Source organism: Aspergillus homomorphus (genome assembly GCF_003184865.1).
Source record: "Aspergillus homomorphus CBS 101889 unplaced genomic scaffold BO97scaffold_5, whole genome shotgun sequence".
Classification (NCBI taxonomy): domain Eukaryota; kingdom Fungi; phylum Ascomycota; class Eurotiomycetes; order Eurotiales; family Aspergillaceae; genus Aspergillus; species Aspergillus homomorphus.
In genome coordinates this window covers 1,105,168-1,128,893 of record NW_020291891.1, presented here as the reverse complement: position 1 = coordinate 1,128,893, position 23,726 = coordinate 1,105,168, and the positions used below count along the sequence as shown (strand labels likewise).

Here is a 23,726-nt window from a genome sequence, read left to right as displayed (position 1 = left end):
TGTGTTGATCATTCTTGGACTGGACTCGATCTGGCTCGAGTGAACATAAACGCATATTCATTCTCATTTAACGCCCATAACGGAGCATGTCTAACAGTCACAGGCCATTGACGTAACTATTCACTATGCCACAATCAGATATCGGGCTAGGTACCTTCTTTGACTCATGCATTCAAAGCGCCATGAGTTGAAGATTTAGAGAAATGGATAACTGCCCGTACATAGATAGCTATGCCGCGTTGAACATATACAAGGAATAACCAAGGTACCGATAGCGACATAGATGAAAAAGAGTCGCTGTACTTGGGAAGACTTGATCCCGTGATTTATCCGACGCTGGCATGGTCTTTTCCCGCTAATTGTTGACGATGCCTGGCATTGGGTGCCCTAGAGCTTTGACTAGGAAGTCGATTTGTCGGGAGGGCGTGTACTTGACGTGCGATTGCAAAGAATAAAGCACAGATCATTGACGATACCAAGCATTAGGCTTCGGTGATCAACTAATGTCTGGCTGATCAAAATGCTTTCATGATCCTGATTCGATCGATCCCGTCCACTTGCCCAGCCAGTAGTACCGGCATGAAAGCAACGTCAGGACACGTGTCTGTTGCTTGATCGTATGTCTGTTCAAGCTGGGTGTCGTCCATAGTACGTGAGCCTTGGGAAACTTCCTCCACATTCAGTGAACACATGGGCAATGGCCTCCCGCAATGCGACCAGTCGGTTTCCTCAAGTCTTACTTGAAGCAGTGTTTTTGTTCATCAAGATTGTACTGGCAATTGTGAGCTAGTCTCTGGCCACGGTAAATTTTAACTGTCGAGCCGCATTCTTGAATGTTGTATTATCATCAAAGTCCCCACCTCGCCTGGTCAGGTCGGCGCCCATCTTCTTAATGCCATCCGTTTTACGAGGAAGGTTTTTCTTGTCGGTTGGCTTCGGCTCGCTGGACCACCAGCCGTGTTGCAGAACTTGGCACGCCGTGCTTCGCTTCTTAGGGTCAAGGGTGCACATGGACATGAGCAGATCCGCACCAACTGGACCAGCTGTCGGAAATTGCCTAAGAAAAAAATCACGGCCTTGAACAGGTAGAGTATGATTGGCATCAGCCGGGAGATAATTGGGGAGTCTGGTTACACCAGGCCAGTTGTCCTCAGTCGGGGTTCCGAAGGCTTCACATATCTTCGCAATTTGATCAAGGTCGGTGTTTCCCACAATGAACGGAACTCGCAATAGAAGTTCCGCGAAAACCATGCCCATGGACCAGACGTCAACAACACCCGAGTATTGCCGAGCACCGAAGAGCAGCTCCGGAGGGCGATACCATCGTGTAATAACCTGGTGTGTCATATTCAAGTAAGGATCAGCAAACGACCGAGCTAGACCAAAATCCGCCAGTTTCACCTCCCCGTCCGCCGCAATAAGAAGGTTATTTGGCTTGATATCGCGGTGCAATACGAAATTCTCATGACAGAACCACACTCCTCTGGCGAGCATTCCCATCCAAGCCTTGACGTCAGCAGCACCGTAATGGATATCAGTATCCTTGATCAACATCTCGAGGTCGCCTCGGGGTAGATATTCGAGAACAAGATTGAGATTTTGATCTTTCGATGAAAAGACGTCATGCAGAGCGATTATGTTGGGGTGCGAAAGCTCTTGCAAATATTTTACTTCTCGGATGGCGTCCATAGAAAGGCCATCTTTGTATTCAGCATTGACCTTTATCTTCTTTATAGCAACGAACGACGACGGGTCTGTTCGAAGATGACCGAGGAACACAACAGCATAGGTACCTTCACCAAGCCTTTTATCTATGTAAAAATCATTAATGTCATGGAACCCAAGAAGCGAAGATTATAACATAGTCTAGAGGGTGTGGAGAAAAGCATAGAACTATTCAGAATGATAGGATATCAACCCATACCTTTGATATACTTGTGCCTTACATCATCATTTAACTGTTCGGTAACCTCGCGTTCATTAGTAGAATGAAAGAAAGGAATCGTGTTCTGATTGTGCAGTAAACGCTCTGTGCTATTTACTTCCGTCTTTTTTGGTGTATCGGTAACCTTTGCTTCATGTGGAGGTGGAGGGATCAAAGGAGAAACAGCCATTCTTGTTACACCCTGGTAGAAACAATTTGTCTCCTGGGTAGGTTGAACCGAGCCCACAACTTTTCAAACCGTTGCGAGGGTTAATCAAATAAATAATTAGGACGAAGTGGCGACAATAGGGGACGACATCGAATCTTGGTTTTGAAGCCAGATCCTGAACGCAGGTCGAGGCTTTCCAGAGAGCATGGCAGTTTCGGAGTTAAGTTGATCCTGGCAGGAACCCCAATGTCGCCGAAATTTCTCAATGATGTTCCGGACCGAAGACGAGAGAACCAACCGCCAAGCAGGGACTTCACAGAACTGAGGCATCCCAGCCAAAGCGCCTCCGTATATCCTTGAAGTCGTATACTCGGCTCCTCCTCTTCTTCTTCTTATTATTCTTATTCTTCTTCTTCTTGTTGTTATATTTCCCTTTCTTTACCCTTTCGGCATATGACCACGATCCTAAAGCTCACGACATAATTTCTGCGAGGCCCGTCAAAACAGCCAGGTTGCAATGGCGATGCACAATCCATGTCTACTGTCTATGAGAGCAATGCGACCTGTTACCTTTGGAAAGCAGTGCTTTCGGCACCTTCATAAGCGGGCATCTTCTGCTGCAATACCATCACCGACACCATTCGTCCCAGATGTTCAAACTTTCCTTACATTAATCGGTCGTGGCATGAATAAGCATGCGAGCAAGCTGCCATCTTGGGACAAACTATTTTCGATTGGTTCACCTGAGCTTAAAGAATTGGGTATTGAACCTTCAAGCCAGCGACGGTACCTGCTTCGGAAAAGGGAGAAATTCAGACGAGGAATCTATGGACCCGGTGGTGACTTGCAGCACGTGGTCAATGGTACTGCACAACTGCGGGTTGTTGAGGTCCCCAAAGAACCAAAGGACGCTAAGGACGCGACGGTGGCCAACAAATCAGCACATCATTCAATTTACCCAGCAAGCTTATCTTCGGGCATGAGGAAAATCATTGTCAATCTGCCACCAGATGCTAAAGAATATATCTATAATCCATCCAATCCGCCGAAGAAGATTGCACACATGAAGGTCCACCACGGCAACACCATAAAGGGTCCTTTTCTGCAGCCAATCAAGGGCTCTAAAGGTAGCGCAGCTTTATTCGAATTAAAGGAAGGCATGTGGGAGGATCGACTTGGAGTTAAAGTGGATGGCGGTGAAAGAAGACGCGCGGAAGTCAGAGCCAAACGAAGGAGCGAAGAAAGGCGGAAAGGTATTATCTAACGGAGCGAAGGGTATTGATCAAGTTCTGACCAAACTGTGTATGCCCGTCTCCTCTGTTTTCTTACCCAATTTCTTTTGTCAATTTTCGCCGCATGTACAATATGCATTTATGTGAGACTGCTTTTGCTTCATGGTTGCGTATCGTTTGGATACTGCGTTCTAATATGTGGACTTAACATAAGAATAACTCTCTTGCACAAGCAATCAATACTTCTCCGCTAGTCAAGGAAAGATGTACACCCTTGCTAGACTTCATTTTCAACTAATAGCGTGGTGATGACTACTATCTTGTCTAAAGCTGCGTGGCTCAATAGGTAAAAGGAGATGCTTATCATTGAATCAGCACGAGGAATATTAAAGTAATAAAGAATGTACATCTATTAATATTTGCCGTTGGGTGTAAGATAGCATCAAGAAAATTATTTGCTTGCAGGGACGCGCTTTTCGAACTGAATGAACGATTGCCCAGCAGGTTTCGAGAAAAGAGACTAGATCAGTGAGTAAGACAGAAATAATATGTCTGGGTCAAAGGACAACACTTACTGAATAATCTGTTTGAGGAATATCCTTGACATCCGGTAGGTTGCGGAACTTGAACAACCTTACCAGAGCCGCTGTTATGGCACCAAGTTGCACATAGGCGAATTGTTCACCAATGCACCTGTGCCGCCCAGCACCAAATGGGAGATAAGGGCTGTTCGTGCCTTTGTTAACAAGTCCGTACCCATAATCAACCTTCTCCTCATCTTCTGCATTAGACGCAATATCCTCATCCCAACGGTGAGGATCCCACTTGAGTGGGTTGGTGAAATATTCTTCTGACCTTGCCGTTACACCAGGCGACGAAAGAACATTGTGAGAGGTAGGGATTACATATGGTGTACCATCCACAGGCATTGGATTTTTCACCGCACGGATGATCGAGTGAATTGGTGCATGTATACGTAATGTTTCCTTGATCACTTTAGCATGAAGATCCAACTTCTGCAGGTTTTCATATGTCAGTGGCAAATCAGAGCCAAGAACACGGAGTTGTTCAGCGAACAGTTCATCCATGATATCTGGATTTGCTGCAAGGTGAAGGACAATCCAAGAAGCTGTAGATGCCGAAGAATGTTGACCAGCCATGAGAAGAGCAATCATCATGTGCGCAACCTCCTCGTCGGGAACTTGAGTGCCATCTTTGTATGCACAAGACATTAAATTCCAAACCATGTCTTCAGAGTCTTTCTCGGTTCCAGCATTGCGACGCGTCTTTATGATCTCCATATATGTTTCTGTCATTTTTCTCTGTGCAGCATCACGTTTTCGGTTATGAGGAAGAGGCGCCCAAGGTAGCATGAAATTGATGGGCGCAAAGCCCATGTCAAGGTCATGGTACAGCTCAGCAAATGTCGAGTCAAATCTCTTTCGAACTTCCTTGCCCTGAAGAGAACGCGAGGCCGTATAGATGGTTATTTCAGCGACTGTTTTGCAGACGTCGAAGACACCTTTAGGCCCCTGAAAAGCCGGAGAATGTTGGACGAAATCCTCCACTTCGGCTGTTATTAGACATACATAGGAACGAAGGGCGTCGGATGTGAGGCCGAATTTGACAAACTATGCTGTTTTATCAGCTGCGGGCCCTTGACTCAGCGCGATGTGCAAGCACAGCTTACCTTCTTCTGCTCCATCAATTTGGCGTTTGGGCAGTCATACACGACGTTGCGCCCGAAAACAGGGGTCGTAAGCGGGGAGTATACCTCTTCAGCACATACGTCCCTTAATTTGCCATTGAGAATGAAATCATTGCCCTGGGTACCAAGGTAAACGGTAGTCTTCTTGCCAAGGAGAACAAAAGTGAAAATATCACCGTACTAATAAACTGTATTAGCAAGCACGATACACGGGAGATTCAAAACCAATGAAAATACCTTCTCCCGGCACTTGAAAAAGAATTTGTATGGATCCATGCCATAGCTGATTGTGCTGCCGACGAAGGGCACCCAGTGAAACACTACGGGCGGCTCCTTTGGATTCTTAAATAGCAATTGCCCCAAGACATTGAGTACGATGGAGACGACAGGCAGAGCTAGCAAGGTTGTTCCCAGGATGACCAGACTTGAAGAGCCCGTGGAATGCTTCCAAATGCTGTCAATTATGGCGGCGAGAAAGCCCATGGCTGCGAGGTGATAGCAGTTGGAAGATAGAGCCAGGGACCAAAGATAATGAGATTAGTATCTCAAGGAGGCCTCCCGCAAGGAGGTAACAATGGATCGGGCTCTGGGATCTTCCTCTAGGGAAGCACTGGAGGAGATCCCGAACGGGACCAATGTGAGGGATGGGCGAGGAAACAGTGGCAGCGAATGCCGAGTTGATGACTGAGAGAAAAAAGCTCGGCATCGGAATACGGGCTCTTTCGGTCTTTTCAGTTCTGTACTGACTAGGTACTAATTAGGTAGGTAGCGGGCCACTGACTGGGTACGTACTACCTAGACGGTACTGGGCAAGTACTGCAGTGGCCTGCGGGCCCGGTAAGTCTAGAGCTTACCGCCCTTAAAGGGCAACTAGTCACAGGTATTCTTGTCTCTACACTATATTAATTAAAGCAGTAAGGTTAGTCAACGGGCTTAAATATAACTAATAGATAGACAGCATATATAAGTAAAGAAAAGTTTTTTATAATATGTCAAGTAAATACATTCGGACATTATGACACATCAACCACTAGAGTACTTGATAATCCTATTTCCCCCAAAAATAACAAATTCTTTCATTTACTCCTCCTACCTCTTCTTCGGCGATAGCTTAAGAAAATAACACACTAATGATGATGATGATGATGATGATGATAATATTAATAATATCCCTCTCTCTCTTCAGAGTGAAAAGAGCCAGGTAGTAGGAACAAAAGTCTTAAAAAATCATCTGTACTATATAAAAGGACCAAGGTTGATGGTTCAGTAACTGTGCCAAATGAAAATATTATACAAGCTAAAATGACGATTTATAACCAACTATTTCAAGATGAATACCATAGCCATATATCTGTCCTGTCTAAATATGGTCTACTCAGATTGAATATGCTAAAGCTATTTTTAAATCGAGCAAGATTATTTCTTTCCCCTCAAAGGAACTAATCGATTATCAAACATCGTATGCCATTTACAGCATCCTCCAACCCTGGTGTAAACAAAAAATCTCACTCAGAACTCGACGCATGGCAAATTAGAAGCAATAATTTTCCCGGTTGATGTATCTTCTTAGGGTGAATCAAGTGGGTTGAAACCGTCGAGGGGGGGGGGGGGGGGTGCGCGGAAGGAAGGACTTGCACGCAAGATATTACTAGTCGGACTGCTAGCTACCAGGATGACGTTCAACCTGCAGCATTGTGCGATAATACAAGAAATCAGCGACGCCCGCGAAGTCATTCGGAGCCCGGCCTCATGGGACTGAAGTTCAAATCCTCGAAGACCTGGATTGTGCGCATACGACTCATAGATTAGGCCCCCAAAGGTCCTCTAGGGAAACTATGTCGTCACTTAGCCACGTGCCTGATATCGTATTTATCCAGCTGCGATTATTCGGCTGAAGCGAAGCGAATGCTCGACTGCGATCATGTACCAAGGGTACTGTCGCAACACAAGGACATGCTGGATTAACCACCGTAGAAAGTATACTTTCATTTGCGGTCGGGCGCTGCGTGATCTGGGTATAGAACAGGATCTCCCTGCTCTCCAAGGTTGATGAAGTCTTGGGGCGCGCTGTTGTCATCAAAAGTCTCTCCACATGTAGTGTCACGGGCAGGGTGATTATGAACGCGTTTTCCGGCGTTTTTCTGGTGAAATACTCGAACAAAAGCACCGTTGCCCTCTTTGCATTCATTGAAGCTGGCATCGTTGATATGACTGAGGAGCGTTCTCTCACGTGCTAGCTTGCGCTTAGAAAAGTCCAATTTACCCAGGGCGCCGGTCAGACCATCCGTACTGTCGGAGAGGCTGGGGTAACTCTGCGTGAGCCATGGGTGTTCTAAACATTCGTCGACGGTTATACGCTTGTCAACATCAACTGTGAGCATTTTGTCAATCAAGTCCAAAGCCGGATCGCCCACAGAATCCCAATACGGTGATGGGTAATCAAAACGGCCCATTTTTATCTGCTGTGCTAAGGTATAAGGGTTTTCCGAGGTATAGAGTTCGTCAGAAAATGGGGGGAATCCGCAGAGGCATATGTAGAGAACTACCCCAAGTGACCAAATGTCAACTGCTTTCGTGTATTTCCGCCGGCGAGTCTCTTGCAGTATTTCGGGTGCGACATCTAGAGAATGAGCTTCGAATTCCAAATGAGGAATGGAAGACTTGGTAGCTTACAGCTTGGCGTCCCGCATCTGTAAAGAACAAATCGTAAGTCAGTAAACATGGCCAAGGAAGATCCAGGTTCTGTGACATACAGAGTTGTTGTAAATGAATCTTCACCAATTATCTTGGCCAGTCCAAAATCTCCAAGCTTTACTGTCAGCTTTTCATCGGCAACAAGTATATTTTCGGGTTTAATATCTCGATGGACAATGCCACGATCATGCTAAAACAGATGAATGAGCAACCATAGTAACAATTGGAACAGGGGATTTTCATCTGCCACATACCAGGTACTTCAGACCTTCAAATATCTGGACGAAGATTTGGCGAGTCTCCGTTTCTGAAAACCTTTGTTTGTTGACAATCAGGTTAAAAAGTTCACCTTCCGAGGCAAGCTCCAGAACAAGATATACGCCATCGCTTTCATCGAAGGTATCCTTGAGGCATAAAAGATTGGGATGGCTAACTCCCATCAGAAGCCCTATCTCTTGTTGCAGTGCATCGGTCTGTGATTTTTGAGAATCATTGGAGCGCTTTTCGAACACCTTAACAGCATAATGAGTACCCGTAGCTCGTTCCACACAAAGATACACCGTGGCGAAGTGACCTTTCCCAAGTTGTTGAAGAATCCTATATTGCTGACGGAAGCGATTTGTGTCCCTTGTCCGAGGATACCTGAAAACAAAGCGTGCTTGGTCCAGGATTGTGATCTCGTCGCCATCTTCGAGCTCTCTGTGTTTGTTACGTCCGACAATAGCATCATTGACAAATGTTCCGTTGCTAGACAGATCCTCAAGGATAGCAATTGAATCGCCTTTCTTACTCTCCGGGAACAATAGAAAATGGCGGTTGGACACGGTCGGGATGTTTAGAAGAAGATCTGACACCTCATTAGTCACGCGAGATAAATATGGTACCAGATTTTACTAACCGCACTCGCGATGGCGACCTATCAAGTAGCCTCCTGGCCTCTGCGAAGAGCCCTGTTTGTTCGTTGACTCTGGGTGCTTGCGATGTTCTTCTTTTCCTGATTTGCCTCCGTGGGACTCAGATTTACGGCTTTCACATCCATTTCGTTTGCGCAGAACCAGAGCAGCTGTAACCTTATCATCAAGCGGAATCAAGTAGCCCCATACCCCCTCCGCAGCTTCGTCGTCGACTTCATCCGCAAATGCCCTGGGAGGGTAAACAAACTGAGAAAGTGCTTGCGTATCGTGAGGTGGAGATGGACTCGCTTGATAGCTTCTGGTACTCAGGGGAGTACGCTGTTGGGCCAATTTTAAGTTGTCGTCGGTAGTAGCTGGTTCTTTGTCGTCGCTCATTGTGGTTAACTCTTGCTGGACTATAGGCGTAGGTAGGTATGACTGAGAGGTGATTGGCTGTGATGGCAAGGCTTCGTTTTCAGACCGTCGCACTTTCTTGGGATACTTTGAATCATTCTCCTTACTGATCTACGATTTGAAATTGATCAGTTAGCCTTGCGTAGAAAGCAGGTATCGACACGAAAATGGTAGACTTATATACCCTTCCGCGCTTAAGAGAACTTCTCTCATTCTGTGGTGCCATTTTCACATTATATGAATTCTTCGCTTGCATGCAGTCTGTCTCAGAACTTGTCTCCTGGGAAAATCTGGCCCAGTCTATGAGTCTGTTTGAGCCTGAACAGAGACACGACAGGAGGTTTAGCGATTGGCATGTGGTTGTGGCTGATCAGGCACTTGATTTTTTTGTAGACGGCCGTTCCAGGGGTACGCTAGAGACCAAACAGTACGGCAAAGGATAAGCAAGATAGAGGAAGAAAAGGGAGAATGAAAAGCGATTGAAGAAAATGACCGGGACCGATTTTGCTCAAGTTCGGCCAGAATCGAGAAAGTGACGATGCCAAACGAACATTTAGGAAGCTCACAGTGCGGGAGATGTTGCTGTGGACCTAAGGCTGGCAATGGATTCAACTCGGGAAAAGCTGCAGCTAGCGTGTGTCTACAGGATCTCTTCTCCGTCGCGCTTGTCCGTGTTATTCAAAGTTTGAACTTTGCACGCACTTAAGTAGGAATGCAAATGTGGAAACACCGCAGGACAAATTGCGAGACAATCTGTAATTCTAATCACTATTGACAGGTAAAAGCCAGCGCCAGCTAGGCATGGAAAGCGTGTTCCGCTCCGTATTCGGTGACTAATTGATCCGGTATGCTCATGCAATCACTCTGGAGGCTGTTCCATAAGCACGATAACGATCTACTTTGTATCATGACCAGCAATGACCCGGAGAAAGCTCATAGTCATCGATTGACTCAGTTGAGTAAGTTTGAAGTATGAAATCAAGGCATAGATTCCATGATCATTCTTCCAAACATCTAGCGAAATTGTCAATCACAAATAGGTTTCTAAAAGTCCATGCTATGCTGTGAGTCCTCGGTATGGTTTCCTATAATATCCTTCTAGCTTCAAGGTCTCGCAGATCTATCACAGCAACTCACAGTTTTTGAGAATGAACCGTCTGAAAATTGAGGGCCGACTATCTACGGAGCGGGAATCTCAGGGGTCCTTGAAAGTATAACTACGCGATGAGGGGCCGAGGTACGCCGTATTACTGGCTCCACCGATGACTGTCAGTTACGCACTGCCTCTCCGGTACTTATATGAACCCACGAGCTCCGTAATTCCCCTGCCACAGTTCTGCGCCAAGGGGGGTTCCTTTACAGCCTCTGTTCTGTGTAGATATTACATCGACTTTATAGGACTATAATCACCACAATTCAAGCGAAATCATCTGTGGAGATTGTCTGCATGATGGTCGAGTAGGCAAGCCGCAACCACTCACATGCTTCAGATACTGATGAATCCGTAGGCTTCCCTCAACTATCCGACGTGTTGCTTTGGAAAAGCTTGCCACACTAGCAGCTCAAGCACCAGAAGATCAAGAGATTCCAGTGATTGACCGCATCACTCAACCATTGAAACAGAATGCTCATCGACTGGAGACCCCACATGGTAATCGTTTGCCAGAACAGGGTCGAATGCGGACTCCCATTGTACTTTTCTCCTATCACAACAAACTTTGAGGATCGGGACACTGACACTGTGACCAGGGTACCAGAGAGTTAGACGTGATTATCGCCTTGTGCAAAGCTTCGCCTTTTACTTCTAGTTCCCAAAGTGCATCGAAGATAGCGGTGCAACTGTCTCAATACCTTCCGGATTCGCACAGCCAGTTCTTCCGTCCTTCGCCCTTCTTGCACAATGTGAGGCCGTCTCCGTGGGAGGCCCTCACTTACAACCTTACCCTAGCTCTCCTCTCACTGGGCTCCAGATATGAAGATCTGCGAAGTCTTGTCTCTGGTGCTTTCAGCGCGTACTTGCAGAGCTGCGCCGAGGCAATCGACGCCGTAACCCCCTTCCAGCGCTCCGAACCTGAAATAAGCGGACACGAGGATGGACATGGCTTTGCTCGTGTCTTATCGACTACCATGTCTCTGGTCGGCTTCTTGGAAGCATCGGCCTGCTTTGCTTCATTTTGGCTTACGAGCGAGAAACTACATCTTGTTGAAACGTTGCGCTCGATCCTCTCGGATCAGTACATGATAGCTGTGGAGACCGCTTCTTCCACAGTGCGTAATCCGAGCATGCCTGATGCTTTGGTAAGGGACTGGAGAAGGTACACTCACCGCTATGCTACCGATGGACGTCCTGTCGGGGCCATGCTATTGCAGGAAGGCTTCACGCGCTTTGTCAAATCGTGCGCCGTATGTCTGTCTCTGGGTGAGGCTCATGTCTCTTCAGACGAAGAACTTCTGAATGAGTATATTGTTGGTCGTCGACGTGCTAGGGTTCTTGATGAGGCCGAATTGGCCCTCCTCGATAGACTGGGAACAATCACGGCCGATGAAATACGCCTTTTAGAGGATGGCTCTGATTATCTGCAGCTTGGCTCGACCTGGCAACAACGGCTTGCCTTCTCCGTGAAAAGTCTAGCTCTTATCGGGTATCTCAACTGTGTTATACTGAGTGAGGCCGCGACGAACAGCGAAGACCTTTTCTCGTGGCTAGAGGCAACACTTGCAGATCCGAATCAGATGTCGTATTCTGAGCTAGCGAAAACGACTCTGAAAAGCATAGCGGTTGTTTCTCGGTTGTCCCCTAGCGCTGCTTCTTTCGGCAGCCGTTCCCTTTTAAAGTTCATTGTCGATGGTAACGTGGCAAGTCGTTCGACAGGCTTTGTCGCTGCAAAATGTCTTGCGCATGTTCTTGGTGCCCTCTCCCAAGATGCAGTTATAACAACGCTGTATTCTCTCGGAAACGCTCTGAGCCCAGGCTCCGGCTCAGACAAGTCTCAGCAATTACAGCTTTTAGGTGACGGGGCAACTCATGGGAGTACACTTGTGCTCTTATCCCGAGGCATGAGTGACAGTGCTACTTCCTCTACCAACGGCGAGGGAGAAAATGAGCATTATGGTAGGGTCATACAGGCTATTGTGACGATCGCAAGTAATTGCGAAGATGGAAAAATAAGTGCTTTGGCACAGTCAATGCTATTGCAGAAAATAGGGAAGGTGAATGCTGCAGTCGATGCTTCCATCATCAAAGAGTCTGCCGCCCTGTCTTTGAATACTGGGCCGGCTGAGTTTCAGCTTCTTCTGAAATTCTTTGATCGTGCGTACAAGGACAGTATTGCGAAAGGATACCAAACTGTCGCCGATGCCGTGCAAAGTGCCATGGTATTTATTGCAGTCACGCTAAAGAAGACTTCCACCTTGTACAAGATCTATCTTATCCACTTGCTCGAAGGCGTGGTCAATAAAGGCGATGCCACCGACTTCGACAATGACCGCCAAAAGGAGATAATACTGGCTCCTGACGATATCAGCCCCTTTTTGAAGCCATTGGCCTTGCTTGTTTCTTCAGGAAAGAACATGGCGGAACAACGGGGACCAGAGATGCGCTACGATCAAGATATATCAACTCTTTTCCGAGATGCTTGGTTCAACATTGCCATACACGGCATAACGCTGAATTCCGCTGTAGCTCAGCATCACCTCGAAGAGCTACGGTTACTTGCTAAGCACTCGCCATCTCTTGTCTCCGAAGATCGCGTGGACATGCTTGAAAGCGACGTTGAATTGAACACGATTCTCAGGCGCGGAATGAGCCAACAGCGTTTCCTTGAGCAAAAGAAGAAGCTGATCAATGAATTACCTAGTCGAGAGGTTGAGATTAAACGCCTAAGTTATCCGCGCGTGATCTTTCTTAGCGCTACCTTGTTCATCGAAAGTCTTCGCGGTTTATCGGGGAACTGTAACACAATACTCGGCTATTTTCGAGATCCTGTGCTGGCTACTGCTGAGATGGCGAGCTGCATGGGTGCTATTGCTGAGAAGGTTGTTTCTCACCATCTCTCATTGACTCTTGCTGGGAAGCTGGAGCATTTCTCGGCACCGTTCCTTTCAAGAGAACTTGCTGGTTTCTTCGTCGCTTGCTGCCATCGTGTGGAACGAGTGCAGAACATGGCCGTCCTCTGCGCCAATAGAATAATGCGAGAGTGTCCTTCAGCGCTGTGCGAGAAGACTTCTCTGTTTGCTTTGCTTGAGCTCTTGACTGTCATGTGGCAGTCTTGCATCGAAGGCGAACTTGACGAGTACGAGTGGAAACCAACCTTCACTTCTCCTACAGGGATTGTCCAAGTTGATCTACCCGACAGCTATACTTTCAGGGAGAGGACTCTACAAGTCCTACTAGAACGAGCCAGGGCGTGGGTGACAACCGTCATGAATATCTCGCCTCTGGATGTGAAGGGACTTCTCCAGGTACGAACACATGCTATTGCTCCCGATCCGTTGTTGACTGATGGTTTTAGGCGTATCTTTCCACATCTGATGACAAAAGCGTTGTTGGCCAGATTTCCTTGGGCCGCTCATTTGCTCTAGAAATGGGTGCGCAAATTCCCAACAGCAATCCACGCCTTGGTAGGTACTAACACATCTTACACTCTTACTCACCTTCCCTATTGTCTCCCCGTGGATATGACTAATTCCTTCATAGGCTCTATCAAGAATGATAGCATTGGCGGCGTGTTGAACATAGCGTCCGGTTTCATATCCCAATTATCCACGCGTGAGCGATACAAGACATCGGAGCCACTTGCAGTCGACGGGCTTGTGCAGGACCCAGGGGTCTCTTATGGTAAGTGTTTACCTGCAAAGTGGCATTCGCTGTGCTGATGTGTCAACGTAAGGATTCCATGGCCCTGCACCAATCGTTCCTAATATAAGTACTGCCAGAGCTGTGGAAGATGCTTTATCTAAAATTCATACACAATTGAGGGCTGGAACGAATTTTCCTATCACACATATCCGGAATGTGCTGCGACAGGCTGCTGCAATTGTAGGCAATCATACTGACAATCATGATCGGCTTGCCCGTTATTTAGTCACAGTGCCCTTCGAGCAGTTCTCGAAAGAGTCTATTGACATTGGGATGTCTCTTTGGCTGGGTGTGATGCATGAGAATCCAAGAATGGGTGTGAAGCTGCTGTCTGAAATAATGGGAGCATGGGAAAGATCGATTCAGCGCAAGAGGAATCTGTTTGATCCATCCTTCAAGTGTGTATGCGCTTATGAGAAGGTAAAGGCATATGCTAACTCGAATTTCTCAAAGATGCATGGATCCCTTCTATACAAAAATTGAATTGCTACCCACCGACAGGAGCCTTGCGGCACGGAACCAGGAGAAAGCCCAGGAAAAGCTCATACCACATTTGCGTGTTCTTGAATTCTTCGAAAGCCACTTCAATGCTACTCGGCTTGCAAATGCTCAGGGCCAGCCGCTTTTTTGCCGCCTCATTGACGGGACAACGACAGGATTGTTGCAAGCAAGTAATCACCCTTTAGCGCGGGAGCTATACTTTCGCATCATCCTGTTCAGTCTCAAAGTTCTGAGTACCTGTAGCTCACAAGACGAGGCTTTCCAGTGGAAAATAAAGGACCAGATCTTGTCAGCTGCTCTGACCTGGTTCAGAACCTCACCAAGGTATATTACATGCAATTTGTTCAGTCAAGTGACGTCATTGATCATGGATAACACAGATGGTCTTTTGGAGGAAACCGCCTCCAAATTAAAGCTGAAGATAGGATTCTCCGCGACGTTGTCTCTGCCTTAGAGGATGTTGCCGGTGTCTCTCGCCACGCATACGGAGCCTATAAATCATTGGAATCAAAACAAGAGCTTCTCCATGTTCTCATAGAGAATGAGAGGTCGCGTCTCAGGGTCTGGCTATATCCATTGGACTCCGATCCTAAGCATTTGAACTCACAGTCCTTTTCGCCCAAAAGTCTCACCGAGGTTCGGTCCTCCAGCGGCAAAATGAAGTTAGAAAACACAGCAGGGCTAACAATCACCCAGGAAGCCACGGTTCTGTTACGACATGCTTGGGCTGAAAACCCGGGACTGGCAATTCAACTGTCCACCCGATTTCCATCGGTTAAGCTAAAGAGTGACGTTCGCTGGCTGATGCTTAACTTCCCAGATAAGGCGATCGACGAATCTGACGGTCTCGATTTAATTTTCGGTACAACTCTTCCTGCTGACGTCTCATGTCAGTTGAAGGCATGTTCAGAACCCGACCCCAATTTATCATCAAAGCTAACATAACTAAATAGTACTTGCTCTACTGGGCCTCTGTCAACCCCACTGAAGCACTGACCTACTTTTTGCCTGCTTATGGCAATCATCCGTTCATACTACAATATGCAATGAAAGCCCTAGAGAGTCATCCCATCGACGTCCGCTTTTATTTCGTTCCCCAGTTAGTCCAGGCCCTGAGATACGATTCCTTGGGCTATGTTGAGCGCTACATACTAGAGACAGCTAAGCTGTCTCAACTGTTCGCTCACCAGGTGATATGGAACATGAAGGCAAATTCGTATAAGGATGAGGATTCTCAAATTGTGAGTTCTCTGACCATGAAATAGAGCCGAAGTGTGCAATACTAATGCATTATCCCAGCCGGATCCACTCAAACCAACGTTGGATCAGTTCATGGATGCTTTAATTGCAAGCTTTACCGATGAGGAACGTGAATTCTATGAAAGAGAATTTACCTTCTTCAACGAGATCACAGGCATTTCAGGGAAGCTCCGACCGTACATAAAGAGGAGTAAGGCTGAGAAGAAAGAGAAAATCGAGGAAGAGCTTCGCAAGATCAAGGTGGAGGTCGGAGTATACCTTCCCAGTAACCCCGAGGGCATTGTTGTCGGCATAGATCGCAAATCCGGAAAACCTTTGCAAAGCCATGCCAAAGCACCTTACATGGCGACCTTCAGGATACAGAAGACCAGGGTTTCAGCGCAAGAGGTCGCATCCCCCGAGAAATCGCGAGCTGTAGTTCAAAATCGTGGTGACTTAACTGACTCCGGGCAAGTCCCGTCAAATGGCGACTCTGGTATCTACGAAGTCTGGCAATCGGCTATTTTCAAAGTTGGCGACGATTGTCGTCAAGATATGTTGGCCCTACAAATGATTGCTGCTTTCCGAAGCATATTCGCCGGCGTCGGGCTTGATGTGTGGGTATTTCCTTACCGAGTGACCTCCACGGCTCCCGGGTGTGGTGTCATTGACGTTCTCCCAAATTCGATTTCGCGTGATATGCTAGGCCGTGAAGCTGTGAATGGCCTTTATGACTACTTTGTCTCTAAGTATGGTGGAGAGGATTCAATACGCTTCCAGGAGGCACGCGCCAACTTCGTCAAGAGCATGGCGGCTTATTCCGTCATTTCCTATCTGTTACAGTTCAAGGATCGACACAATGGCAACATCATGATAGATGATGCCGGCCATATCATACATATCGACTTCGGGTTCTGTTTCGATATTGCACCCGGGGGGGTACGTTTCGAGCGCGCACCTTTCAAACTGACATCTGAGATGGTTGCTGTGATGAGTGGTAATAACAACACACATACACACCCCAGCGGAGGCTCTGGCAGTGGATTCGGCTTGTCTGGAGGTGGCTCTCACAACCCGACAAGCACTCAGCCCTACAGGTGGTTTGAATCGCTTGTTGTGAAGGCTTTCCTTGCGTCGAGACCATACAGCGCCAAACTTTCTCACATAGTGTCATTGATGCTCGATAGTGGCTTGCCATGCTTCAAGCCCGACACCTTGAGGAATTTCCGAGATCGATTTGTCCTTGACAAAAGCGAGAGGGAAGCAGCTGATCACATGCGTGAACTCGTTCGAAAATCATATATGAGCGTATCGACAAAAGGATACGACCAGTTTCAACTTCTGACCAACGGCATCCCATACTGAACCAGCCAATTGACTTTGTGGCATTCGAAATACCTCTCGATAATTGATCGCCATTGACAGTGCCTCCTCAAATTGACTAAATCGTACACAGTTCATCAATGGCAGACAATCAACTGAATTCCCACAATTCTATTTAGTCTCCCATACAAACGCGCTTCCCGTTCAATGCCCTCGTTCACGTGGGTTTGACCTGAGACGGGTCCACGCATACTTGCAGCAGGATTCATACCTATAAATCCCGTGTGGCGACATCCTGAAATCGATTGGAGCGCAGTAGCCCTAGAATGGAAGAATCATAGAATACAGAGTTGCATGCCAGTTAGGTTCACCCCCGTGAAGATAAAAGTTTATAGAGCTTCCGAGCTGTAGTATTTCAGACAGGCGGCTTTAAAGAATGAGCTCTGTAGCCCGAAAAATGTTGGCACTTAGCACTTTTTCTGAACCTAGAAGTAAAACAGTGAAAAGAATTTAACGAGCAAAGGAATCAAGAGTTGGTTGAAGTCAGCGAAGCCAGATTAATCACAAAATCGACGAATATAAGGATAAAAACGAAGCGCGGACCGAGGTTGTTCCTTGTCTTCAAAACACGTAGCTTCAAGATATGCCCCGATTGTGTACGCCACCTAATTTGCTGCACTGATGCCCTGTACTACGACCTCCTCTTTTTTGGTCAAAGTAACATTTTATTCATTTGACAAGAGCTAATGGTAGGGTGCAACGTAGATGAATGCTCTCCAAGAATAATCACCTCGGTGGATACCAGATATCAGCTGCAGTGAGAAGCAGTCGTGGGTTCAGGAGTAGGCTGATACCACTAATCCATGAAGTCACCACGAAGAATTTTCTCCTGGAAAAAGTCAGGCTTATTTTGTTTGGGTTGTTTGGGCATTTCTCGAGCTGGTTGCTCAATCGAGGCGATCGACGTAGCTCGTTGGTGTTGACCTTGCTGGATCGAACCACCTGTGAGTTGGGTTTGAGATGTGTTGGGTGAGGCTACTCCAAAGGATGGGGCACGCTCAGCCCGAGTCCGCAGGGCTTCAGACCAATTAAAGCCTTCGCCTATTTGTCGCCAAGACATGTTAGATATCTCGATCTCGGGAGAAATATTGTTTGTACTTGCAGCATTTGACCCTGGGGGGCTATGGACAGAGCCTGCGCTACATGTGGGCGGCAAAAGTTGACTGTCAGACACAATCATGAGGGAGGGATATCTACCGTTGCTGACACTACCCACACGAGCATCTCGTAGCGCTTGTGCACCAAAAGAGAGACGTCGTGCGAATGGGGATTGTGGGGTAGCGCTAGAGGGTCCGTTTTCACTGTCTTCCGCAACAGCGTCTTCTGAATTGGCCGAACCGGATCCCACCGAGCTGGAAATGCTGCCATGTCGCATGCTCTTGTTTCCCCATGGAGATATTTGATTGGGTGATCCAGCCAGTCCCAAGGTGGTGATTGACAGGCGTCGACCCTGATTCGATGGCGCATTGCCTACCGAACTGGCCATGGACCCTGACGGCGCACCCGTCGAAGCTCCCTGGCCACCAGACCTAGATAAATAATCCGTGAAGGAAAGGCCTGATGCCAGGGATGCTCGGCGTCGGTGCGCAGATGGCGGAGGGACAGAGATAGGATCAGTTGAACGGTCGTTTGACATGATATCAAGATAAGTGTCGACTGAATGAGAAGGACGTGGTGGTACGGAGATCTCTCAATCACATATGTAAGGGTTGGGAGAGTTTGGGGGCGGGCGGAAGGGGCAGCGCAAGTGAAGAGCGCTTTGTAAATAAAAGCACTAGAGTTTGGAGTAAGAGCGAGATTTCGGGCACTTCAAGAGCTCCTGGAGGTGGATAATCTTGTCGTAGATGATGCGGCTCAACTCGAATCAGCCAGCACTATAAATATCGCTCCGCTCAAGCGGCTGAAGGACCACGAAGAAAGAATGAAGAGATCTAGAGCTATATCAGCATATATTAGTTAACTGGCCGACACGTTTTGGTCATTAACGTGATAAATTTCCCAGGACATTTGGAGCTCCGAGTGGCGGTGGCGAGATTGGTTAAGGGGATGTCATGTCATGATGGGGTGTGCGTGATTAAGAAACAATGAAACGCAAAGTTGGTTAAGGTGATGGGAAGGTGAGATGGGGTTTAGGCACGGGGTATCATTCTGCGGGATAGGGAAGGAAGCAGACGAGTTTTGAGAGGAGCTGTTCCATTGTGACCAATTTGTTCAACTCACCAGCCTGGATCTCTGGCCACGAAAAGATCTTTGCCCTTCAGAAGGCAAGCTTCCCTACAGATAGCTCTCACTCAACCCACGTGGAATAATATGGTAAGGGTAGTGTGAGTAATACTGCCAAGGGAGAACCGGGTGGGAGGATAAATTAGTCGCTCAACTCAGAGAATGCGAGTGAAGAAGATACGCGCGAGGGGGGCAAGGGAAGGAGAAGGGAGGAAGCAGCAAGATGAGGAAGGGAAGGGAAGAAAGAGCCAAATAAATAAAATAGAAGATGGGATGGGATGGGGTGGGATGATGGAAGGGGGATGATGGGATGAAGTGGAGGAAGGCAAGGAGGGGAGGCCAGAGGAGGGGAGGAAGGGAGAGAGAGAGAGGGAGGGAGGGTTCCATGAGCGGTGGGAGAGAAGAAATAGGTATGATCGCTACCTACTTATTGTTACATAGGCATATATCCATTGATTGACTGATAGATTGCTTGATTGACTGCAGGTTGCTTGGTTTGCTTTTACCCCACAAAATGGAAAGCGGTCTAGCCCATTCCGTTGGTTACTTGATTAGTTAGTGGACAACTTAGTTATTTAAGTTTATATAAATGACTAACTATGTATTTACTGGGATAGATGATGATTCATCGCCATCGTCATCCATGGTAACTAGGGACGGAACCAGAGCACGAACCTACCTACATATTGGGATTCTTCTTCGCCCTGAGTCGATATCGGATCTTATATTGATGGAATATTTACATTTGATCTCACTTAGGATCGGGAACAAGCAGGGAGACCTACATGAATGAATGTGAGTGTCAGTGGGAAGTGTAACTACGAGGGTCTTATATAATTCAGTATTCTGGCCCGACCTCGCCCCTAAGATTGAATTGTGGATCTCTCAGAGCGTCGCTGCTTCAGACAACCAAACAGCTCATGAGTAAGTAAAAAGAGCCTCTCCTACTCAGAAATACAGACATGCTGAAGATTGTCTCGAGGTCCATCAAGCTTACGTATTGAAGGAACCCGAGCAGCTGAAGGGTATGATGACAATGATGGTATGGAAGCACGGGAAGTGTGCTGCTGGACTCGCCTGTTAACTTCGGTTTCCGATCTGAGTGATAGAGCAACGAGACTTGTCGGCTTCCTGCTTACGACCATGTGCTTTGCTACTGTTCTTCAAACCATAATCGAAGCAAAAAAATAGAGATAGAAAAAAAAATCCTTTGTTCGCTTTCTCGTGTGTATCCATCCTTCCTCTGTCTCCAATGTTGGCTGTGTTTCAGTTTTGATATTTGCCGACGATCGACTCGCTCACTCTTGAGCATTCGAGTGAAATAGCTGCAAGAGTTTCCGACCCACCTCCGGTTCGATCTCGGTTCCATCACGGGCGATCTTGACTTCTCTATTCGCGTTCCAAGGGTTCCGTAGTCCTCTAGTCCGGTGGAATGGAACCCGGGTGGTTGATAGCCATCGTATTCTGAACGGTTTCCCGATCAACTGCGGGCTCAATTCGTTGGTATCCTCCGCCCTTGTACCCGCCCCATCAATTTTCGTGTTGCTCTCATCATCTGACGATTCTGCCTCCCAGAAAATAGTCCCCCGTATAGAGTCATTGATTACTCGTCCTTTGGCAGCAGTCAATGTCGCTGGAGTGGGGGTAACGTCTGGTTCTTCTATGTCTGGCGTGCTGTCTGGTCGCGGCGGTGCCTCCGATATTAAGCTCTCATCATCCTGTATGGGTGACATCATACGGGCGTATCCATAGTATTCGCCGGATTTGTTGGCGGAGAAGATTAAGTAAACATCATCTGCATCCTAATCGAGATTGTTAGGCCCATGTTCATTCAATAAATTCTTCTTCATCGGTATCTCTCTCCTGTTCGTGAGAAGCCCTCACCTGATAAGCTCGGTTGAGCTGGTCCTCATTGTGAGTCTGTGTAGCCCAAATACTGGTTTGTCGACTGTGTTCCAAATCCTCCACGGTCAAGCTCTTAACAACGAAATATCTGCTCGGCATGCTCGCACTTGGTCGTCTAGCCTCCCCGATCCTCCGACTTGCTACCGACTCCATGTCCTCGTCAATCATCAGCGGCAAGCTCTCGCTGGAGGCTTGGGTGGGCAGCGGCACCAAGAAGCCTATGGCTTCGTGACTTGAGCCGCCTGGTATGGTCCCGTGTCGTAGTCGACAAACAAGACGCGCGCCATGGAACCTAGAGTCATTAAACCGTGACAAAGCGGCAGCGCAAGCGGCGGCCGTCTTATAGTTGATAAAGGCACAATTGCTTTTCGAGATTAGAAAAACGCTCACTAGCTCCTTCGTAGCTTCTTGCGAGAAATGGTCCTTTAAATCAATAATATTGGCTGCAGGCGGTAGATTACCCACCCACAAAGCATGACTTGACTGCTTAGGCTTTCTGGGTGGTCCACGCAATATATTGGATCCGGGTGACTGAGATGATCGCGAGGTAACGACTGATAGAATTAGCTCACACGATTTTCCATTTATTATTGTCTAGTCTCGGGCGAAAGGTAGCTGTCGACTTACTAGTCGAAGACTGCTGGGAACGCATGGGAGTTGAACCGTCCACGATTGTTTTCGAAACATCATAGTTCGTGTGGCTATTCCGTTGTTTGTTTTCTTTTTGCACGTCGGTGACCTTTTTGGTTTGGCCACACGGTGGCCGTTGGTTTGCAACTGGGATGTTCAACGGCATGGGATGCTTAGATGACGCCGCAATCGAGGTCTGTGGATAATACCCCTGGGTATACGTAGGTGCCTGCCCGGACATATGAAAATTTAGGTGAGTTGACGAGTTCGACGCCAATGGTTGATAACTGGGAGCGCTATGTTGAGCATGTGGTTCCTGGTGCTGGTGCTGCTGAACATATGGTGTATAAAAAGGAAAAGGGGCACCGAATGTCATGTTCGCATTCATTGTAGCCGAAGGATAGGATGACAGTGCATGTAGGGGGTAAACAACCCCGTGAGGGAGGACCGTGGGGACATAGGGTTGTTGCATTGGGTGTTGCTCGTAAAGGACAGGATGAAGTTGATACGCAGGTATGAATGATCCCACATCACGCATATTCGGACCCGAGGGTAAGCTTGCGTGTGTACTGAATGTTGGGTAGGCATGCTCATTAGAATATGGATGGACGTTATCCGTTCGAGCAGCCTGGCTGAAGTGGGACGCTCCTGACGAAGAGGTCAAATCCAATTCCGAAAACAGACTTAGTCCTTGCCGTGAGGCCTTCCCCGAGTTTTGCTGCCTCTTTTCCTTCTGGCCCATCAAGCCGAAGGAGGCGACGAGATTATAGATAAACTTACCCGATGGCTGATAAGAGATTTCTGACTCACTGTCTTTCCTCAGAGTTATCGGGGATTTGATCCCATCCGCGACGTCCAATGCAGCATTTGACTGGGCCGTTGGGGCGCGATCAATTGAGTTTGTCATGGTAAATTGATACAAGCTGAGAGTGGTAACAATAGATGATCCTCATTGTGTTAGTTTGACCTCTATGCGTTTGGTAGGGGCGACTAGCTAAAGGGAAAGGGAGCAATCTGTCAAATACCTTCCCAAGGGCCCGTGGGCTACCAGCACGTCTGTTGGGCTGACTCAACGAATGATTGATGATCAGCAAGAAGAGTTTCTGTGTCAACACGGGTTAGAGTTCTGCGTATCTGACACACACAAGTCTCCAGATGCTTGAACCTCTGGGAACCACAGACGGGTTGCGTAGCAGAGGCAGCAAACGGACGTGTAAAAATCAGAGGCGCAAGCATGGAACAGAACGCAACGATTGTCAAGCCGGAAGTCGCTAGAAACTAGAAAATTTGCACTCGAGGCATCCGAGTGTAGTAGTGGGGATATTGCTATAACATAACAGCACAGGAAACAGATCTAGCCCACATGCGCACAAAAAAAAACACGCCAGTAATAGAGGCATCGAATGATGGACCCAGAAAAGGAAAAGGGCAGGAGGAAAAAGGGAAGGAAACGTAAATTACTCCGAGCATTTGGATGCAGACGGGTTTTCACGGGAGAAGAAAGGTAGCCCGATCTGCCACCTGAACGTAAATCGCTGTATTGCCCTCGAGCAGGGGACTCCAACTGTGAAACTGAGCGAAAGGAGCCACAGAGCCAACTAGTCATACGCCGCGCACGAATCTCGGCGCAGCCTCACAAGTAGGGTGGAGAATGCACTAAGCGTCACGATGCAAGAAGGAAAAGATGGGTCAGGTTGGGTATCAGGAACCTGCAGATTGCAAAGGACCTCATAGGCGGAGATGGGGGGATAAGAGGAGACACGGTATAAGCCCACGAACCTAAGAGGAGAAGGGGGGCGGCGGAGGGGGAAGCGAAAAGCTAGGGGAGAGGGTAGGGCGAGTGAAGTACAGACAGTATAGACATTTGGCCTTCCACGTTCGGAAGAGAAGGCTACATCTCTGCCTAGGGAAAATTGTTCTGAACGAACAAAGGACACCAGCCCGTGATTAGCG

At 47.6% G+C, this 23,726-nt stretch overlaps 7 protein-coding genes across 7 annotated transcripts; 3 read left to right on the top strand and 4 right to left on the bottom strand.

Moving 5' to 3' along the window:
• Window positions 1-786: 786 nt before the first annotated feature.
• kin28 (TFIIH complex serine/threonine-protein kinase subunit KIN28) lies at window positions 787-2,114 on the bottom strand (the record flags this gene model as incomplete). The annotated part of the gene is made up of 2 exons (XM_025691515.1): window positions 787-1,811; window positions 1,925-2,114. The coding sequence occupies 2 exons, from the start codon at window positions 2,112-2,114 to the stop codon at window positions 787-789; spliced, it is 1,215 nt and encodes a 404-aa protein (XP_025554840.1).
• Window positions 2,115-2,383: 269 nt separating this feature from the next.
• Window positions 2,384-3,579, top strand: BO97DRAFT_363535 (mitochondrial 37S ribosomal protein mS41). The gene has a single exon (XM_025692507.1). The coding sequence runs from the start codon at window positions 2,611-2,613 to the stop codon at window positions 3,355-3,357; it is 747 nt and encodes a 248-aa protein (XP_025554839.1). The 5' UTR covers window positions 2,384-2,610; the 3' UTR covers window positions 3,358-3,579.
• A 197-nt stretch (window positions 3,580-3,776) lies between these two features.
• BO97DRAFT_432218 (cytochrome P450) lies at window positions 3,777-9,260 on the bottom strand (the record flags this gene model as incomplete). Its single annotated transcript, XM_025697523.1, has 10 exons — window positions 3,777-3,845; window positions 3,901-4,956; window positions 5,016-5,213; window positions 5,271-5,518; window positions 5,662-5,752; window positions 7,058-7,627; window positions 7,783-7,917; window positions 7,982-8,574; window positions 8,626-9,145; window positions 9,219-9,260. The coding sequence occupies 10 exons, from the start codon at window positions 9,258-9,260 to the stop codon at window positions 3,777-3,779; spliced, it is 3,522 nt and encodes a 1,173-aa protein (XP_025554838.1).
• A 1,106-nt stretch (window positions 9,261-10,366) lies between these two features.
• Window positions 10,367-17,404, top strand: stt4 (1-phosphatidylinositol 4-kinase STT4). Its single transcript, XM_025690642.1, has 11 exons — window positions 10,367-10,492; window positions 10,543-10,726; window positions 10,784-13,495; window positions 13,546-13,654; window positions 13,731-13,871; window positions 13,924-14,290; window positions 14,346-14,717; window positions 14,774-15,029; window positions 15,090-15,293; window positions 15,347-15,634; window positions 15,693-17,404. The coding sequence occupies exons 1-11, from the start codon at window positions 10,482-10,484 to the stop codon at window positions 16,995-16,997; spliced, it is 5,949 nt and encodes a 1,982-aa protein (XP_025554837.1). The 5' UTR covers window positions 10,367-10,481; the 3' UTR covers window positions 16,998-17,404.
• Window positions 17,338-19,100, bottom strand: BO97DRAFT_220371 (uncharacterized protein). The gene has a single exon (XM_025690643.1). It carries the CDS (start codon window positions 18,649-18,651, stop codon window positions 17,812-17,814), a length of 840 nt encoding a protein of 279 aa, XP_025554836.1. The 5' UTR covers window positions 18,652-19,100; the 3' UTR covers window positions 17,338-17,811.
• A 772-nt stretch (window positions 19,101-19,872) lies between these two features.
• On the top strand, window positions 19,873-20,483 carry BO97DRAFT_220274 (uncharacterized protein). Its single transcript, XM_025690641.1, has 3 exons — window positions 19,873-20,033; window positions 20,081-20,162; window positions 20,221-20,483. Exons 1-3 carry the CDS (start codon window positions 20,028-20,030, stop codon window positions 20,427-20,429), a joined length of 297 nt encoding a protein of 98 aa, XP_025554835.1. The 5' UTR covers window positions 19,873-20,027; the 3' UTR covers window positions 20,430-20,483.
• Window positions 20,484-20,536: 53 nt separating this feature from the next.
• BO97DRAFT_421791 (putative YT521-B-like splicing factor) lies at window positions 20,537-22,014 on the bottom strand (the record flags this gene model as incomplete). The annotated part of the gene is made up of 3 exons (XM_025696734.1): window positions 20,537-21,040; window positions 21,123-21,697; window positions 21,771-22,014. 3 exons carry the CDS (start codon window positions 22,012-22,014, stop codon window positions 20,537-20,539), a joined length of 1,323 nt encoding a protein of 440 aa, XP_025554834.1.
• Between the last annotated feature and the right edge of the window lie 1,712 nt (window positions 22,015-23,726).

What these genes read in the sequence shown, in the direction of transcription:
- BO97DRAFT_363535 (XM_025692507.1), top strand. Translation starts at nt 2,611, where the DNA reads ATGGCGATGCACAATCCATGTCTACTGTCTATGAGAGCAATGCGACCT.
- stt4 (XM_025690642.1), top strand. An exon ending in ATGTGAAGGGACTTCTCCAG is followed by an intron (nt 13,496 to 13,545) that starts GTACGAACACAT and finishes TGATGGTTTTAG; the next exon opens with GCGTATCTTTCCACATCTGA. An exon ending in GGACCCAGGGGTCTCTTATG is followed by an intron (nt 13,872 to 13,923) that starts GTAAGTGTTTAC and finishes TGTCAACGTAAG; the next exon opens with GATTCCATGGCCCTGCACCA.
- BO97DRAFT_220371 (XM_025690643.1), bottom strand. Translation starts at nt 18,651, where the DNA reads ATGTCAAACGACCGTTCAACTGATCCTATCTCTGTCCCTCCGCCATCT.
- BO97DRAFT_220274 (XM_025690641.1), top strand. An exon ending in GACAACCAAACAGCTCATGA is followed by an intron (nt 20,163 to 20,220) that starts GTAAGTAAAAAG and finishes GATTGTCTCGAG; the next exon opens with GTCCATCAAGCTTACGTATT.